Genomic DNA, 20,185 nt, shown 5'->3' with positions numbered 1-20,185 from the left:
CAAGTGTAACTTGAACCCAACCTTATATTTCTTAATTCAATGTNCCCCCCCCCCCCCCCCCCCAAAAAAAACATGGAAGCAGTTCTCCTGGGTTTTTAATAGATGAAAATGTTCTAGAAGTGTTTGGAATAATTCTTAGTTTATTTAGTTGCTATTGATTGTCATTTGAATGTGCATGATTCTTATGCATTATATATATATATATATATTGGATATTGGGGGGGTGGGGGTGGGGGTAGGGATGGGGAGCATGTGCTATGGCTATATTAGAAAATTTAGACTTGATGGCTGGGTGACATTCTACTCTGAGTTATATCCCAATGATTCAAGGCAACGATTACTCATTTATAGTTCTTGTTAACCATATGGTAAAATGCTTTTTTATTTTTGTCTGTTTGTTTTTGGTGTTTGTTTCAAAAAGGAAATAGGTATGGTACTATGGTTGTAAGACATACTTAGGGTGCTTCTGCAACTATGTTTTGACCCTCAAAAACATATGTAACTTACCATTGTTATTTATCTAGTTTTCCATTGAATTTGTTAAGTATTTATAAAAGCCTATATATATATAGATTTTATTTATTTATTTATTTATCAAATATATATATATATATATATAGATTTTTGGTGTTAAATTTTGGGTATAGGAGCATTGGGATTTGTAAGGGTTTATATTGTGTTGTAACGTGTCTAATTTTGTGCGATATAGGCTGAAGGTTTCATCGGCACTTTTCTTCAATTACAACACCTCGATGGGACCGCCATATCGAGTTTTGGTAGATACCAACTTCATCAATTTCTCTATCCAGAATAAAGTGAGTGATTAGTAGTTTTATTCCACTTTATTTTAAATGGGTTTGGTTCCAAAAAAATGCATAGTTTGAGATAAATTTTTATTGTTCATGACTTATTGAATGTGTGTAATTACCAATTGAGAAGGAAAAAAAAAAAAAAAAATCTAAGAATGAGATAGAAATCCTTATTCAATTCTAGAGCTTGTTCTTTTCCCATTAATGCATTGAAGGATATGTTCTGGAAGCATGGATAAAAATAATAACTTTATGTATTTTGACTTGGTAACTTTGCATTATAATCCTAACTTATGAAATTTCTTTCATTGTTGTGTAGCTGGACTTGGAGAAGGGAATGATGGACTGCCTATATGCAAAATGTGAGTTTAGAATCACTGGTTTCTTCAATTTAATTTGAATATTAATTTGCTTCCAAAATTGTTGTGCCGTGTTGATGAGGTATCCTAAGTTCAACATAGTTGTTAATGTGGTTTTATAACAAGCATTGAGTGCCTTGTATCATTGGCAAACACTTAAATATGTGTTGGTTGCTTAATGATATTTATCAGAATATTACTCTTGGTTGTGTGGATGTCCATGAGAATTCTTAAGGAATAAAATGAGGATCTTTTTTAAAATTATGATTTTATTGAATCCGCCTACCTTGCGGATTGAAGGCACTCCTTGTATCACGCAATGTGTGATGGCACTCCTTCTGTGTACAAATGACCATATCTTTTCTTTTGTTAATTTTATGATGATGGTTATAAACAATGTTATGTATTTAATAATATATTTCTATGTTAATATAATGTTAGTTTTGAGACAATTGTGGTGTTATTTGGTTAAATTTGTGGTATTGTCTTAGTGGAGCTAAAATTATTATAGGATTATTTGTAATAGAAATAAACACGTATGGTGGCGGTTATGTGCCTGTCGCAATAAACCTTCACCCGCCACTAAAAGGTACATATATAGCGGCGCTTTTCGTGATTGCCGCAATCGACCTATAGCGGCACTGTAACACTGATGGGATGGCCTGCCGCAATAGCACCCGCCACTATAGGTCAAATGTAACTTTAGCGGCGCTTTTTTGGGCTTTAGCGGCGCTTCTGGCCCGTCGCAATAGCCTTTTTTCTTGTAGTGCATTTTGAAGCAGAGGAAGGACAAGAACTTGAAAGCTGGATTTGTGATCTTACTTGTTACACAAATCCAATATAAAAAAAAATATAACCATGGGCTCTCACTATGAACGCTTCTATCAACAACTATTGTGTCAAGAATACGTCTGCTGTGATTCCTCCTAAAATTGCTAATTATACTTCAAACAATAATGAAATCATGATGGCAAGATTCTTACATGTCAGTCTACTGATATTGTGAATGTGGTAATAATGAGAAGAGATTAAAGTCAACAACCAATTTCAAATATTTGTAATCCGATAATAATTTAAAATTGAAATTTGAAAAACTAAGCGAATACATTTAAAAAAGAAAAAAAGAAAAAGAAAAAAAAGAAAACTAATAACGTGGATTGATAGATAGAAAAGGGAAATACATTGGCTTGTGATTTGTATTGCAACTTTGCAAGGAATCAACTATGATTTCACGAATTAGTTGTGGCCTTGTGGGCAATAAATCTGTCTTAATTATTTTTGGATAAGAATATATATGTTGGAAATAAGGTTTGAAAATTGCCCAAATTAATTAAAAAACACAAAGCAAATTAGAGATAGAAAATGAGAGTGTAGAGAGATATAAACTTATCGATTTGAGCCAAGGCATGGAACTTAATTTGTTGTCCTAAAGAAGTGATTTTGCCCCCACTGGAATGACTCTATCGATGCAAATGGCTCAGGCGGTCTCTCTTTAGGATACAACGACAGTTTTGTTAATGTGCACTGACAAACAAAACTTTGAACTTGTCATTGGATGCCCAATATAAAGATTGAAGAAAGATGGAGGAAATAATATATTAGATGAACTCAAAAATTTTTTTTCCTATTCCACACCGGTTTGGAAGAGGGATGGCCTTTTGGTTATATAGAAGAGCCAATGGAATACTTTCAGCAAAAGAGTTGACAAAACCCACAAAATGGATTACCTTTTGAAAGTAGACCAAACTTTATGAAAAACTCAAGTCCAGTTATTGCCTTACATATTATGGCCAAAGTTTGACCCTTCCCACATGTAAATCAAAGCAAAAACTCTTACCCTCTTACAAACTCTCTTCTTACTCCCCCATGTATAGATGTTATTTCTAGAAAATCTCATTCTCATGAAATCATGTCTCCATTTTTCCCCAATTTCAATTCAATATGCTTTTGTCTATTAATAACTGTCATCGACCAGTGCAACAAAAATATATATAAATCTTGAGATCCTTGAGGCCATTGAAATAGTTGACAAGTGCATATTTCTAAATTTATAATAACAAAAAGTCTAATAAATAGCATATACTATCTCACAACATGCCATTAAATTAATATTTTCTTTAAAAAAAAATTTTAATGATAGGAATGGTAAAAAATATGATCCTATACAAGAAATACCAAAAATACATGCAAAAAAATTTAATAGGAGGATTTATCTTTAAATAATATGAAGACAATAGTAAAGATAAAATGAATTGAACGAGGTCCTATGAAACAAGTTTGTTAATCATTTCAAATTATACTCATCATTTACATAAAAAAAAATAATACATCATATTATTTATATTAAAAAAATAATACATATTAATTTCAAAGTTCATTGCAAGATGTGAACTGCTAGGATATTGCAACAATAAGAAACATTGATACAACAATGGGTTGGTATTACATTTTGTGCATACTTTGTGAAAGCAATGTCAAACAACAAGCAGGATCATCTTGGTGTGTAAAATGTGAAACAAAAACAAAATTTTCTATCCCAAAGTTAGAGGTGCTCACATTAACTACATACTCTCCAAATATTTATAACATATTTATCTCACTATAACTACTATATATATATATATATATATACACACATACATACAATTGCAAACTACTTCTAAACTACTTGAAATACATGATTCAAATTGAATTTTTTTATGCAACTGACAAAACAAATTTTGTGATATTTGACCAAGATGCCAAGAAAATCCTAAATAAATCTACAAGAGATCTCGCTGAAAAATAAACTGAGGTACAACTTATTTAAATTATTGTAAAACTATTGATATTGGAGAAGGAATCCCACGTGATTTGCAAAAAAAAAAAAAAAAAAAGAAGGAAAAAAAATAGATTTTCCTACTTCATTTCAATGAATTCAATCTAAATAATGGTTTTGAAAATTAGATAGTTGCTAAGATTTTTGATGCACCTTCAAATGACAAAAAGGTATGGAAGAAAAAAAAAATACACAATCCTATATGCTATATTAATTCTTTGCACTATTCCAAAATTAACGAAAATAAAAAATAAAAACATTTAGAAAAAACTGTCACATCATTGAAATTTAATATAAATGCAAATACCTACGAAAAATCTTAGTGACAAAGTCCAAACTTAATAAGATCCAATCAAAAATCTCCTAGTGCCAATTCATTAGTGATTAACACAAATGATGCAACAAAAAGAAAAAGTGATGAAAGCTAAAAAAATTAAACAAATATGGACGGACTAAACTTCAAACATTGAAGATGGAGAGACTAATGATGAAAATCAATAATATAGAATGAATTAATATGCTTTTATAAACTTTTATTATACAATATTACTCCAGAGTTGTTTTAATTATTGTTCATTACTTGGACAAAATAATTATAATAGATATATGTGTGTAATTTATAATTATTACTTTTTATGATGAACTCATTGCTAACAAAGTTTTATAATAAATATGTTATAATATATGTATTATATTTTCTAAAAAAAAATTTACATAAAACATTACAATATTATCCATGCATCACACGGGCAACTTATTAGTTTTGGTCCATAGAAATCCACGTGGCACCCACCATTTAATAAAATTAGTTTCCTTTTAAATTTTAAAAACATACCCAACAATCCCCCACATGTTTTGAATTTTAGTTATTTTATAGAGTAAGAAATGGGCAATCACAAGATGAATTAGTGCTGATGTCTTGTGGACTTGAATCAACACTTGGTGTTTATATTTTAGAGTTTACAAATTCTTGGTGATACAAGATCTTGAACCAGATTCATAAACTACTGAATATAAACACCTTTTTCTTGTGAATCCTTTGACATGCCCTTGTTACTCTTTGCATGGGAGATATGGCTTCCACCTTGAGGTTGACTCCTATTAGTATGTGTGGTATGCACACTCCCTTCACGATCACCTCTCCGCTCAAGGTTGAAAAAGGGGTCACCATACTAGGATCCCATAGACTCTGCTTGGTGTAGGCCTGATCCTACCATAATTAGGCGTTGCACTCATTATTGCACTAGTTCTTTCTACAGATGGTGCCAATTGTAGGGACACGTTTTGCAACCCAAACCCAAGATGTATGGGATCTTGGCCCAGTAAGCCTAGTATAATAAATTTGTAGAGAGTAGGTTGGAGAACTAAGCCCTAATGAATTTGACAACGGCTAGTATGGATTTAAAAGATGATCAAGTAAGAACAAGAAAAATAGGGCTCAATGAATTTTATGTCTGAAGAGGTCTTTTGTCATATAAATCGATAGTAGTTGGGTACACGTACAATTTTAATTGCTATAGTATTCTTTTTCTATTTTTCCGATCCCTCCTTTCGTGAATGGTACCTTACATTATATAGATCCTCTTGAGCCATCTTGATCCTACATCTATCGATCATTTGAGCTCTCACTTGAGTGTCTGTCTCATCAGACACCCTCTTTGGCTTTCTGTAAGTTACGGTAGACAAGACAGTACTGTTCAGAGGTCTTTTCCACATAAATACGGTCAGAAAAGTAGCTACAGTGCATTTAATGCGGTAGTAGCAGCTTTCCTTGAGATATTTTGGGTTCCCTTCCTTCTCGCATGTTCGTAAGGCCCGTTCCTATCATTGGAACTTCTTGGAAGGTCACTTCGATTTATAGGGCCTACATCTAATTTGTGTTTAGCTTATCCGAGTAGGTATTCCCCCTCAGACCACCATCCCACTTGCATCCAGCTCCTTAAGTCATGAGTCTGAGCCATTTATTTCTATTCGTTCGTCCTCGGACTACTAATGCTCTTGGTCAAGGCCCAAGGCCCAATATATGATTTGGGCCATTCACTCTACAATAATAATAACAACAATATTAATTTATTGTTAACTAAAATTTGTTGTAAAAATATTTTTACAATATTTTCACAACAAATAATACGTGATAAGTTGTTACTGATTTTAATTTGAACATACCACTTAATTTTTTTTCCACTAGTATTAGCTAGTAACAACCCATCACTTAAGATTTATTATGAAAATATTGTGAAAATATTATAGTAGCATTTCTTAGTTTTAATTTTTTATTCTTTATTATTTTTTTTTTCTTTATCTCTTTTTCTTTCATCACATGTTTATTATTTTCTTTCATCTTTTTTTCTTCTCCACACACGTATTCTTTACTTCTCCCTATCTTCACTTTTGACTTTTCTTCTTCACCATAACACACTAGAAGATCAAGCTTCTAGAATTCGTCCACTCTCATTCCAGAACATACCATTTCTTTTTTCTCTTTTTCTACTTTCCTCCACACATTCAGCCACATAACCCACATCCACGCACTTCTTCATCTTGATCTTCACAAGTAATTTCTCTTAATTTCACCAAAAATCTTCAATACCTCTCTCAGCCCACACCCACGCAAAGTGATTTTTGTGAGTCACAGTTTCCTTCTTGCAGTGAGGCTTTGCCTTATGGCTCATCAAGAATCAAGACCCACTTTGGCACCACCATTTGAGGCAAAGAGATGAGATGAAACAAATAGGCAGCAAGGGTAATTTGGTGTGAGAACCAGGGGCGTAGCCAGAAATTTTTACATGGGGGGGCCGATTCGAATCATGAAGGTTGAAATCAACGACGATAAGTATCATCGTTGTATGGATAGTCTATATTTTTAGGTTGATATGGACCTTCTTTGAGATAAGCTCGTCGGATTTCATCTTGTTTATTGATAGAGAATTCACATATTTGTTTACGTGATCCTGGATCACGATCTATCTCTTCAGATTGAATTCTTGAACATTTGGAAGGATCAAGGTGTTCATCAGGCATTGAAGTATCAACATTTGTTTCTACAGCCACAGGCATCCTAATTTCTAAATTGCTAACATCTTTTTTTTTAAAGAATACATCAATTGTTTTTTGTTTGCTCATAATTCTTTTAGCTTTAAGAATATGACTCAAAAATTAACCTGAAAAGAAGTTTAAAAAATAAAATTTTAATTAGAAATTTTTACTTAGTTATATGGATGTTATTTATACTCAAGAAAAAAAGATTTCCACTATAATTTAAACATACAACCCATTTTTAATACGACTTTAATTAATAATAACCCCTCAAACAAAAAACAAAAATTAAACACACAAGTATTGGTACACAACATAAACCAAACAATTTAACAACACCCACAACCACATTCATAGCTACATGATATCTAACTAATCAAAAATAGGTAATAAATCAAAAAATTTTACTTTAGAAACTTTGTCTTCACAAAGTGCAAAGATGGATCACCCGTGTGGCAATGCCTACTACCTCTGCCTGACTGCCTCCAACTTTAGATCTTCCCTTCAAGACTCATCACAAACAATCTCCCCATGCCTTCAATCATGTATTTCTCTAAAAAATATATGAAAATATAAAGAGCATGTGAATATTTAGGTGTAGATAGTTGAGAAAATCAAAAAAAGACACTAAAAAGAGATGAATTCTAATGCTTAAGAAAGAGAAGAAAACTCACCAGTCACCAAGTTCCAAAACTAAAGCTGATGAAGAAAGAAAAAATTGGTTAGGATTTTTTTTTTCTCGGACTGTGAATACAGAGGACTGGAGTTTTAGGGGCTAGTAGGTAGGTAACGGTACCAGTGGAAATGAAATTGTATCAAAGAAAACAAAAGAATAAGAAGTAAAGAAAAGGATTCCGTGGATTAGTGTGTGGATTTTTTGATATGAAGAGAAAGTGAAGTTTTGTTTTCAGTGTTTGGACTTGAGCGGACCAGCTTGTTTTATTTGGAGTACATAAGGTGATAAGGCCTAAAACTAAAGTTGAGCTTGGGAGAATATTTGAGCTAGGCTTGGGAGAATAGTTGAGAATTGGGCATAGGGGGCCAGCTGTCCAATATTGGGGGGGCCCAATTTTTTTTTTTTTTCTATCTACTCTAGTAAATTTTTTTTTTTTTTTTTTTTTTGCAGGGGCCGGGCCCCCCCAAGCCACTACGTGGCTCTGCCTCTAGTGAGAACTGAGGACATCTTCTGATTTATTGAAGGGTAATTTGGTAAATTCTACAGAGTCCAACGGATAGTTGATTCAACGCGCACAGACTTTTTCCAAAATGCACCTCAGAGCTCTTTTATGGCATTGCACATTCTCTTCACAAACCCAAAATGCAACTTTTTCCAAAAAATTGTGTTTTATACTTGATCAAACAGGCTTTTTGTATTTGCTTTTTTCAAGATGCGCTTTTTGGGTTGGAAAGTTGAAACAAAGAGGCACTTATAAAATAAGAGCTTTAGTGTGTATGCTCTAAAAGAGTAAAGATGATTGAGGAGTGTATAGCCCATTTTTCCTCGCTAGTATGGCCCTCATTTTCCAGCATTAGCTTGACTCCTTGTGCTACCTTAAATATATGAACACCGGTCTAGCATTGGCAGGATAAGATCATTTTTCAACGGAGTGGAGAACCTTAGCCAAGTGCATATTCTGGGGTATGGTAGTTTTGGTTCAAATCCATGGGAGTAGAGGCTGCTTTAAAGAAGAGAAGTTGGCACTTTTAGAAATCAAGGCGTTTATCAAATCCAATGGTGCTACTGATAGTCTTCTCCGTTCATGGGTTGGCGATACAGAGAGTGACTGCTGTACTTTGGAGCAACTTACATGCAACTTCACCACAAGTCACGTAATTGAGCTCTCCCTCAACAATATACAAATACCTTTCGAGGGTTGGCCTTTTAAAGCAACTAAAATTTGGTTCCTCAACGTTTATTTGTTATGGCCTTTCAAGGAGTTAATAAGTCTAAACTTGTCCAACAGTGCAATTGGTGGTTGGGTTGGAGACGAAGGTATGTGTTATCTTAATCTATCTCTCCGCATTTGATCTGCAATTGTTTATTACGGAGAAAAATGAAAAATTCCACATTCATGGAAATAGAGGCTGAAAATAATGAAATTTAAATCCAAATAACAAGTTTAAGAATTGAAGCCATATATACAGACTTTTGAGTTTGAGATTAGCTTTTTTTTTTGAGAAATTTTTTTTTTTGATATAAAAGGTCCTTTAAAATATTTCTATTTTAATCGATACAAAGAATTTAAATTTAGGGTTTGTTTGGTAATGTTGTTTTAGTAATGTTATTTGTACTTTTTAAAAATACATGTAAGAGAAAAAGTGTGTGAAAATATATGTAATGTTGTTTAAATACTGAAAATTATTGTTTAAATATGCATTTGCATACATGCTTTAAAGAAGTTTTTTAGATTTGTCTAAAGTGTGTCATAATTAAACTGTTTCGACCAAGTGTTTTTGATGTAATATTCTAATTAATAGTTATAAATATAAAATTCATATAATGCCCTTTGGATTGGAAGCAACACGCCCACGGAGTTCGATCCACAACGACCATGACTCGACAGCATGAACTTTTATTTTTTAATTTTTTGGGTTATTTTTTCGCCGTTGCAAGAATTAATATTTCATTATAAGCGAACACATGACTTTAATCAAAATTTCTAAAATTTGCATTTTATTTAATTAATGTTCTTATTGTTAGGTGCAATGCACCGTGTGGGTCTAGCCCACATGGCTTAAAGCTCATTAATGAGCTTGTCTTCTCAAGCCCACAAAGTCAGTTTTTTTTGGTCTAATGCAAAGCTGAGCATGCGTGGGAAGGTCTGATTTCTCTTATGTTGAGTTTGGTTCAGTTTTTTAAAAAGTGATTTTTTTTTTTTAAAAAGTGGAGTTTTTAAAAAGTGCATAATAAAAAAATGTTTTTTTTTTTTAAATTGGTTGTTTGGTAAAAACGGTTAAAAAGTGTTTTTTAAAAAAACTGAATATTTGATTGGCACTTATAAAAGTGGTGGTTTGAGTGGTAAATTACCAAAAAGGACAATGTAAATATAAAGGAGTTTGTTTCATACTTAAATCAATTTTTCTCTTTCTAATTTTTTTTTTCCTCGCCAATATTAGCTAATAATAATCTACCATTTAAGATTTATTGTGAAAGTATTATGATAAAAATTGATACTGATATTAATTTTAACGTATTATTAAAATTATTTTTTTCTCTTTCTAAAAAAATTATTTTGTTCTTACCAATATTAGCTAATAATAACCTACCACTTAAGATTTACTGTGAAAGTATTGTGATAAAAATTTATACTGATTTTAATTTTAACGTACTATTAAAATTGTTTTTTTCCCTTTCTAAACAAATTATTTTTTTCTCACAAATATTAGCTAATAATAACCTACCACTTAAGATTTAAGATTTATTGTGAAAGCATTGTGAAAATATTGTGATAAAAATTGATACTGATTTTAATTTTAACATACTATTAAAATTATTTTTTTCTCTTTCTAAAAAAATTATTTTTTTCTCACCTATATTAGCTAATAATAACCTAACCCTTAAAATTTATTGTGAAAGAATTGTGAAAATATTGTGATAACATTTCCTTTTTTTTTTCCCTCTTTTTTTATCCTCCGCACACGGCATTTCTTTCTTTTTTTTGCCCTGCTTTTTTTCCCCTCCACACACATACCCTTATTCTTTTCTTTTTTATCCTTCTTTCCTCCTTTTTTTCCCCTGCCATTCCTCCAAACTCCAGAATGTTCCAGAGCTCTCCTTCTTCCTTTTTTTTTTTTTTTTTTCTTAGCACTTCGTCTGTAACACCCATCCATTCCTCCAAACTCCAGAACGTTCCAGAGCTCTCCTTCTTCCTTTTTTTTTTTTTTTTTTTCTTAGCACTTCTTCACCCTGATCTTCTTGATTCTTTTATTTTTCTCTAAATTCAACCACTCACAAAAGGGATGGTTCAGATCGGGAACTCTTCAACTTCTTCTCCAAACCTCCATAATCCATCCACCGCAAGATGGGTACAAACTCCATTTGAAAGATTTTGCCATATTCTGATTTTTTTTGTTTTGCATTTTGAGGAATCCTAATTTGCAAAGGATTGATTTTTTTTTTTCCTTAACTAATTTGGGAATTTGTTATAGATTTTTTTTTTTTTTTTTTGGATTTGGAAATTTGTTTTTGAGAGGGTAGAGGGCAGAGTAGAGAGATGAGAGAAATGAGGAATGGTGTGAAAGGGTAATATGGTAATTTCCCTGTGATCCAACGAATAAATTTCAAACGCGCATGGGGCTTTTTCCAAAATGGAGCTCTGAGCTCCTTTCCGATCCTGCGCATTTTCTTCATAAACCCAAAACGCAACTTTTTCAAAAAAGTTGCGTTTTGGTCTCAGCCAAACGGGCTTTGGACATTGGCTTTTTTCAAAATGGGCTTTTTGGGCTTAAAAAATGGAAACAAATGGGCACTTACTGAGAAGTGATGCAAATCTGAGCAAGTGTGTTGGACACGCTGAAGAAAAAGAAAAGAAAGAAGCAAAGGCCATTCGGCCTTGAGTGAAGAGCTGAAATAGAGAGCCATATTCGGCCATTTTGTGTGAGTTTTAGAGTGAGCAAAACACAAAGAGATATTCAGGCACTTGAGTGGTGCAGTCTGAATGAAGAGATAAAGAGTGAGAGAGTGAGAGAGTGAAAAAGAAAAATGTGACATTTTTCTTTGCTCAAGTTACACACAAGAAAGATAAATTGGTTGAGTTCTCATGGAGTTTTTGAGTGCTACAACCATGGAGAGTTGGAGTATTCAGAGAAAGATTTTTCTATTGACTTTGTGGTGAGATTGTAATTACTCTTGAGATTTATTTGTTGTATATCTAATTTATTGTTGACTCAAGTTAAACATAAACTTGATAGTTGTAATCTCTATTTCATAGTGAATATTTTTCGGAGCTGCCTTGTGGTTTTTCCCTTTACACCAGAGGGCTTTTCACATAAGATATGTTATTTTGTGTGATTGTGTTTAAGTTGTGCTTGCTGGAAATTTTTTATTTCATAATATTGCTATTGTTTGATAGTTATATATTTTAATTTACGCATAGACATAGAGCGGATTAGGATTTTTCCCCAACACTTATCACCCCCAACAATAAGGTACATGTTTGGTGAAGTATCATTTTCGTTGTCCTGCAACAATTTACACGAAGCTTCTAGGACATGCGAGACGGGAAGCCCTGTAGCATCTCTAAAAAACAAGGGAAAATGATTACTATAAAAATATAAAATTGGATTTATCAAATTATTTTTTCATTAATAATTTTTATTTTTTTTGAGGGGGATTAATAATTTTCTTAATTATGCATTTTAGTTGTTATTTAAAATCCGGGACAGAATTTATAATACTTATGTATTAAGAATATCATAATATTCTTAGTATCACTTAACATTTAAACACAAAATAGAATAAATAATTTCGAAATTTATTTATTACATTTTTATATGACTCCTATCACTTAAGTTGTTATTTCAATTGGTTATCAAAAAACTTTGTTATTTCAATTTATAAAAAAATGCTTTGTAATAAAGTTAGTTTTGTTCTTATAAAATACCCTTATCCTGTCTCAAGGTCCTCTAATATCTTACATAGATAATAAGAGTTTGATTTTAGAGAAATGATTTGTCCACAAAACTTACTTCTTCACCACCCCACCTCACAGGCATGGAATCTATTTAGTATCTATTTGGTATAACTTTAATTTTTAATTTATTTATTTAACTTATTTTTAACGCGGAATTTGTGCGGGGTCCATTTTTTGACAATTGATGTCTAAATAAGATATACGAAGCAGTCAACTTTTGAAGTATTGTCCCTTGTAAACCAAATAAGTTGAATTTTAAACCCGGCCAATTACTCCACCTTATCCCGCCCATGTGAGGAAAGGGATATTGAAATAACTCGCCATGATTTTCTTTTTTTAGATTATTTAATTTTATGAAATATAATAATATAATAGATTGAAAATTCATTTCTTTACCTAATAAGATTTTTCTAGTATTTACTTAATTAGTTTTAATAAGAAACACACATATTATATTTGAACTAAAAAATAAAATTATTTTAAATTATAGTAAAATGAAGAAATAAATAAATAAATTATTATTATTATTTGCTTAAAAAAAATTCAATAATTTTTAAAAATATACTAAATATGGAAAATGAATGACACATTTATTAAATTCTTTTATTATAATAAATAATTTTGAAATGAAATTAAAATAACTACTGTAAGGTCACAATTTGTAGCCCAAACCCTAAGGATATGGGGTATAGGCCCAATGAGCCCAATACATTAAATTTGTAGATACTGAGTGAAAGAGCTAGGCTTTTTGTGGATTAGACAACGGCTAGTAAGGATTTAAAAGATGAATAAGCATGAAACACAAACGTAAAACTTGATGAAATGATTGTCCGAGGAGATGGATTATGAATTAAACCAATTGTTCTGAAAGTTAATACAATTCCTCGTGCTACAGTAATTCCTTTTCTCTTTTTTCTTTCTTCCTTTTCTGATCCCCTTCTCATGGGGCATCTTTTCCCTTATGTAGTTCCTTTCTCACTATCTTGATCCTACACTTGTTAATTATCTAGGCCTTCACTTGAGTGCATGTCTCATCAGACATCCTTTTTGGCTTTTGGTGAGTGGTAATAACTGAGACGTGTCTTCTCCACATAAATGCTGCTAGGAAAGTTGTTGCAGTGCATTTAATGCGGTGGTAGCAGCTTTTCCTTTAGATATTTCTGAGTTCTTATCGCCTTTGTATGTGCCTGGATCTCATATTTATCGTTGAAACTTCCTAGAAGGTCACCGAAATCGCCCAAATACAAACTTGATCAATATTCATCGTATCTGAGAAGGAGATCCTCCTCGGACTATATTCCTCCATTCTTTCCTTATGCAATTCTATACTTCGGGACTCCTCCCAATTATTTAATCCTCCTCGGACATATCCCTGGCTTTAGAGGCCCAAGGCCTAATATACGAATTTGGGCCCTCACTCCCACAACTACTAAATTCAACTATAATGAGAAAATAACCTAATAATATTGATAATCTTTCTTTTATATAACCTCAAGATTTTCATTTGAAATATGTAATATGTCTAACTGTACAGTACTTCTATTATATTTTTTTTAATGTCAAAGTTTTAAATAAAAAATTGAACCAAAGTTTCCCTTTAACTTCTTAATTCGGGGTTGTTTCAGAGATTCTATTTTGTGTAATGATTGTATACAGATTCTTTCTTACATAGAGGTGAATTTCATATTTTTGGGGCTCATCTTCATATATATGGAAGAAATATAACATACAAAGTTACCCAAAATAATAAATCATGGTTTAAAGAGACAAGCTATTTTCTTTTTGGCGGTAGGGTGATTAGAACAAAATACTTAAAAATGAATAGGGTTAAATTATTAACCTTTTATATTGTCAAGTATTTACATATCGTTAACTATATATTTAGTTATTCAAATTATAACCTATCAAGATTATGATTCAGATCAAAAAGCAAGAAAAGGAATGGGATAGAAGAAGAAAGAAGTGCAGAGATAGGATGAATGACAACTTAACATTGTAGTTTTGGTTGTACAGTGTAACTTTGATTAAACGCTTGTAGTTTAGTGATGTATTTAAGTGAGAATTGTTCACATGTGACTCAACTAACAAGCACACATGTTGTAACTGTTTCCGCATAGTTTGGGATATTTTTGTTTGCTCTGTTTTCTGTATTTAGGCATAGATCACTGTACAGATTCATTCAATTTGAGTAATATACAAAACTTTCTTCTTTCCAAGATTCTCTCTAGCTTGAGCTTCCTATCTTCTTTCAATTCTTGGCTCTCTGTACTTTCTCATATGGTATCAAAGCTTGACCCCTTGTTAATGGCGTCAAATACTACTTCGTCTTCTTCTACACGAGAGCTTTCTCCATTGGAAGATCCTGGAAGCCCGTTTTTCTTGCACCATGGTGAATCTCCTGGTGCGATCCTGGTTGTTCAACCTTTCATTGAGGATAACTACCCTAATTGGGCTAGAGCAATGAGGATGACTCTAGATGCTAAGAGTAAGCTCTGGTTTGTAGATGGATCCATCACTGCATCAATGGCGATTACACCACTTGAGAAAAAGGCATGGTCTAAGTGCAATTCAATGATCTCATCATGGATCTTGAATTCAGTTTCATCTCATATTACTGCTAGTGTCATTTACAGAGACACAGCTTTGGAGGTCTGGAATGCTCTTAAGAATCGATTCCTACAAGCAAATGGACCAAGGATTTCTCAACTTCAGAAGTAAATTTCCTCTGTGATGCAAGGAGATTCTATAGTAAGAAGTTTCTTCACTGATCTTCAAGCTTCTTGGGATCAACTGTTGAATCTGAGGCCTTTGCCATCGTGTTCATGTGGAAAATGTATTTGTGGTGTGAATGAGAAGATTGTGCATCTTCACCACCAAGATTCAATCATGTGATTTCTTAATGGATTGAATGATTGTTACTCACAAGTCAAGACTCAGATTCTTATGATGGAACCTGTTCCATCTGTGGATAAGACTTTTTCTTTGGTAAACCAGGAAGATGAATTTCTAGTGTTCATGCCATTCCTTCAGTGGAATCTACTGCTCTGGCTGTCAAGAATCAAGTCTTCAATCAAGGTTCTTTTCCTGGCAAAAATTTCAAAGGGAATGTTGGAAAGGGAAGACCTATGTGTAGCTATTGTGGAAAGGTTGGGCATGTCAAGGAGAAATGCTATAAGCTTGTTGGATTTCCACCAGGCTACAAGCAAAAGGGAAGGCTTCTTATGGCTAATAAGGTCATGATGGATTGTGATCAAGCTCAGATTGAGGCTGTGCATCAGAGGAACAATTTTTCTTTCACTCCAGAATAGTATCTGCAATTGATTTCCCTGTTGAATTCTTATGCATCCAGTTCTGGTAATTCTAATGAAGCAATTCACACAGCCAATTCTGCCATTTTAGGTATTTCAGATGATCTTTTCCTAAACTCAATATGTTTGAGCATGCAACACTCTATTTTTGCTGTTAATCCTTCAAACAAAACAACATTTAGTTAAGATACTTGGGTTCTTGATACAAGTGCAACAGATCACATAGTTCATTCAGTTGATTTGTTCACTAAAATTACTAGCTCTATAACCACTTTTGTTCAACTGCCTAATGGTGAAAGAGTTGTTGTCATACACATAGGAACTATTCAAGTAACTTCTAGTTTAATTCTTGAAAATGTCCTCTGTGTTCCTTCTTTCACTTTCAACTTGATATCCATTAGTCAACTAACCAAAAGTCTATCATGTTGCTTCATTTTCCTGTCAAATATGTGTCTTATACAAGACCTTTCTTATTGGAAAATGATTGGAGTGGGTAAGCTGCATCATAATCTCTATCTGCTACAATCTTCAGAATCTTGCAAATCAGTTTCAACTGTTTCTTCTATATTAGGATCTGCTTTCAATTCTTTTGCAAATAATGTTGTGGATATTCCTGTTACCACAAAATCTTATCTTTGGCATCTTAGATTAGGTCATGTATCAGATGCTAAACTTCAGGTCTTGTGTGATCTTCTTCCTGATGTAAGCACTATACATAGTAATAAAGATTGTGCCCTTTGTCCCATTGCAAAACACAAAAGACTTCCATTCCCTTCTTTTAATCATTTTTCCACTAATGCTTTTGATCTCATTCATTGTGATGTTTGGGGTCCTTTTGCAAGATCCACTCATAATGGTTTTAGATATTTCCTCACCATTGTTGATGATGCAACTAGATCAACATGGGTCTATCTTATGCAGTCCAAATCAGAAACTAGACCCTTATTGATTTCCTTTTACAAAATGATATCAACACAATTTCACACCAATATTAAAGCAATTAGAACTGATAATGCTCATGAATTTTTCCTTAAAGAATTCTATGTTGCTCATGGGATTATACATCAACATTCTTGTGTTGCCACTCCACAACAAAATTCTGTTGTGCGGAGGAAACATCAACACATTTTAAGCATTGCTAGAGCATTAAAATTTCAGTCTAATGTGCCTATTTCCTATTGGGGTGAATGTGTTTTGACTACTGTATACATCATCAATAGACTGCCTTCTTTCATTTTAGAAAATAAAACTCCTTTTGGGAAACTTTACAATAAACCAACTTCTTTTGTTCATTTAAAGGTTTTTGGTTGCCTTTGTTTTGCGTCCACCTTGTCTCATAACAGATCTAAATTTGATCCTAGATCTATTCCCTATGTTTTTCTGGGTTTCCCATTTGGTGTCAAAGGTTACAAATTACTCAATCTGGTCACTAAGAAAATTTTTGTCTTTAGAGATGTCACCTTTCATGAGACTGTGTTTCCTTTCATTTCATCCACTTATTCTTCCCCACCTCACTCAAATATCACTTTTCCTCACCTTTTTCCTCCTTTAGATACCTCTAACACCTCCCAATCTGCCTTGTTTGATTCTCCTTTAGCATCCCATTTTTATTCTGTCATCACTCAGCCCATTCCTGATCCTGATTTTTCTGTTTCACCTTCTAATCCTTTACTAAACTCTCCATCACCTGATAAATCTACTTCTCCATCTTGTGATGTCCCTCTTCCTGTTTTTACTGAAAGTTCTAATCCTTCCATCACTGACCATACTATTATTTCTTCAACTCCATCTTTGAAGAAATCCACTAGAGTGTCTAAGCCTCCTTCCTATTTGCAAGACTATAAGTGCAGCAATGTTATTATTGATTAGTTTGACCATTCCAATCATGCCATCAAGTCTGGTTCAGCCTCACACACCTCAGGTACAAAATACCCCTTATCACATTTTTTTGGTTCTTCTACTTTATCTCCATCCTATGCCCATTTTTGCTCTCTTATCACTGTTGTCTCTTAACCAAATTCCTATCATAAGGCTGTCCAAGATCCTAAATGGCAAACTGCAATGGCTGCTGAGATTGCTGCCTTAGAATCCAACCAAACTTGGTCTCTTACTCCCTTACCATCTCATAAAAGGGCCATTGAGTGCAAGTGGGTCTATAGAGTAAAGTATAAAGCTGATAGCACAGTGGAAAGGTATAAGGCCCATCTTGTAGCTAAGGGGTTTACACAGCAAGAGGGTTTGGACTTCATTGATACCTTTTCTCCAGTTGCTAAAATGACCACTGTTAAAACTTTGCTTGTCATTTCTGCTGTGAGGGTTTGGCACCTAACTCAGCTTGATGTTAACAATGCTTTCCTTCATGGAGAGCTTCATGAGGAGGTTTACATGCATCTGCCTCCAGGATTCCACAGTAAGGGGGAGAACATAGTGTGCAAGCTTAACAAATCCTTGTATGGCCTTAGGCAGGCTTCAAGGCAGTGGTACTCAAAATTTTCATCCACTATTCTCAAATGTGGATTCAAACAGTCAAGATCGGGTTACTCCTTTTTCACCAAGAAGTTTAATCAGTCATTCATAGCACTTTTAGTTTACGTGGATGATATTCTTATAGCCAGCAATGATATTCAAGCTATTGAAGAACTTAAAGTGTTCTTGGATCAAGAGTTCAAACTAAAGGATCTTGGAAATTTAAAATTCTTTCTTGGCCTTAAGTGGCAAGATTAGATAAAGGTATTTCCTTATGTCAAAGGAAATATGACTTGGAAGTGCTCAAAGATGCAGGCATGGTAGTTTGCAAGCTCAGCAAAGTTCCTATGGAGCAAAACTTAAAGTTGAGCAAATACCATGGGGAGTTGTTAATTGATCCTGGCATTTATAGAAGGCTAGTTGGCATGTTGATATATTTAACCATTACCAGAACAGACATCATATATTCAATGAATAAGTTGAGTCAATTTCTATCCAAACCAAGAAAACCTCACTTGGATGCAACCTATAAGGTGTTGCAGTATATCAAGGGAAGTCTTGGACAAGGTATCTTATTATCATCCAACTCAGATTTGCACTTAAAGGCATTCATAGATGCAGATTGGGCATCTTGTGTTGACACTAGAAGATCAACCACTGGTTATTGTGTCTTTTTGGGTAATTCTCTGGTTTCATGGAAGTCTAAAAAGCAATCTATAGTGTCTAGGTCTTCTGCAGAAGCAGAATATTGAGCCATGGCAATGACTGTGTGTGAGATGACTTAGATATTAGCTTTGTTGAGAGATTTAGAAGTGTATCATCCAAAACCTGCAATGCTGTTTTGTGATAACTAAGCAGCTATATATATATTGGTGAGAATCCTATGTTTCATGAGAGAACTAAACATATAGAAATAGACTGTCACTTGGTTAGAGATAAGGTTGAAGATAAAGTCATAAGATTGTTTTTCATTTCTACTCACTTATAGCTAGCTGATCTGCTTACAAAAGCACTCAGTGGTCAACAATTGAAGGTTTTACTTGCGAAGATGAACATTGTGAACATTTACAGTCCTGATTGTCATCTTGAGGGGGCGTATCAAGATTATGATTCAGATTAGAAAGCAAGAAAAGGAATGCGACAGAAGAAGAAAGAAGTGCAGAGATAAGATGAACAACAGCTTAACATTGTAGTTTTGATTGTACAGTGTAACTTTGATTAAACGCTTGTAGTTTAGTGATGTATTTAAGTGAGAATTGTTCACACGTGATGAAAGTTCAAAAAGGGTATAAAACACCTTTGAACGTTTAGACCCCAAATAACAAAAAATACCAATTCAAACTTTATATCAAACAATTAATGTGCGGAATATGATAACAAGCTTATAACTGAATTGATAGAACAATCTAAGCCAAATATAAACACATCCACAGCAGTAAATATAAGGCAAAGGTAAAGGGAAAGAAGATGCAAACACACGGACAACACATGATGTGTTATCGAAGAGGAAACTGAAGTCCTCGGCGTAAAACCTCTCCGCCGCCCTCCAAGCGGTCAAATAATCCACTAAAGAATGTAGTTGGGATACATGAATAGCAGAAGACCCTCCAAGCCTAATCTACCCAAGTACCTAAGCCCTCCAAGCTTCTTGCTCCAACGAGGTTACGCCGAACCTATTTCTTCTCTAGCTTCCCGGATTCCGCTACTTGACCATAGCATCAACCAATGTATATTGGTTCCTTTCCAAACTGCTTCC

The 20,185-nt window shown here is 33.5% G+C and overlaps 1 protein-coding gene and 1 long non-coding RNA gene across 2 annotated transcripts; both read left to right on the top strand.

The window, feature by feature from the left end:
- The first annotated feature begins 654 nt into the window (after nucleotides 1-654).
- LOC136061693 (uncharacterized) lies at nucleotides 655-1,681 on the top strand. The gene is made up of 3 exons (XR_010623530.1): nucleotides 655-815; nucleotides 1,129-1,171; nucleotides 1,469-1,681. It is a non-coding gene; the product is annotated as an uncharacterized LOC136061693 (long non-coding RNA).
- A 17,065-nt stretch (nucleotides 1,682-18,746) lies between these two features.
- Nucleotides 18,747-19,181, top strand: LOC136061696 (uncharacterized mitochondrial protein AtMg00240-like). The gene has a single exon (XM_065759790.1). It carries the CDS (start codon nucleotides 18,747-18,749, stop codon nucleotides 19,179-19,181), a length of 435 nt encoding a protein of 144 aa, XP_065615862.1.
- The last annotated feature ends 1,004 nt before the right edge of the window (nucleotides 19,182-20,185 follow it).

The sequence above is a fragment of the Quercus suber genome, unplaced genomic scaffold, assembly GCF_002906115.3.
Source record: "Quercus suber isolate HL8 unplaced genomic scaffold, Cork oak 2.0 scaffold_341, whole genome shotgun sequence".
Classification (NCBI taxonomy): domain Eukaryota; kingdom Viridiplantae; phylum Streptophyta; class Magnoliopsida; order Fagales; family Fagaceae; genus Quercus; species Quercus suber.
The sequence above is the reverse complement of the archived record's forward strand: the minus strand, read 5'-3'. Positions and strand labels throughout refer to the sequence as shown.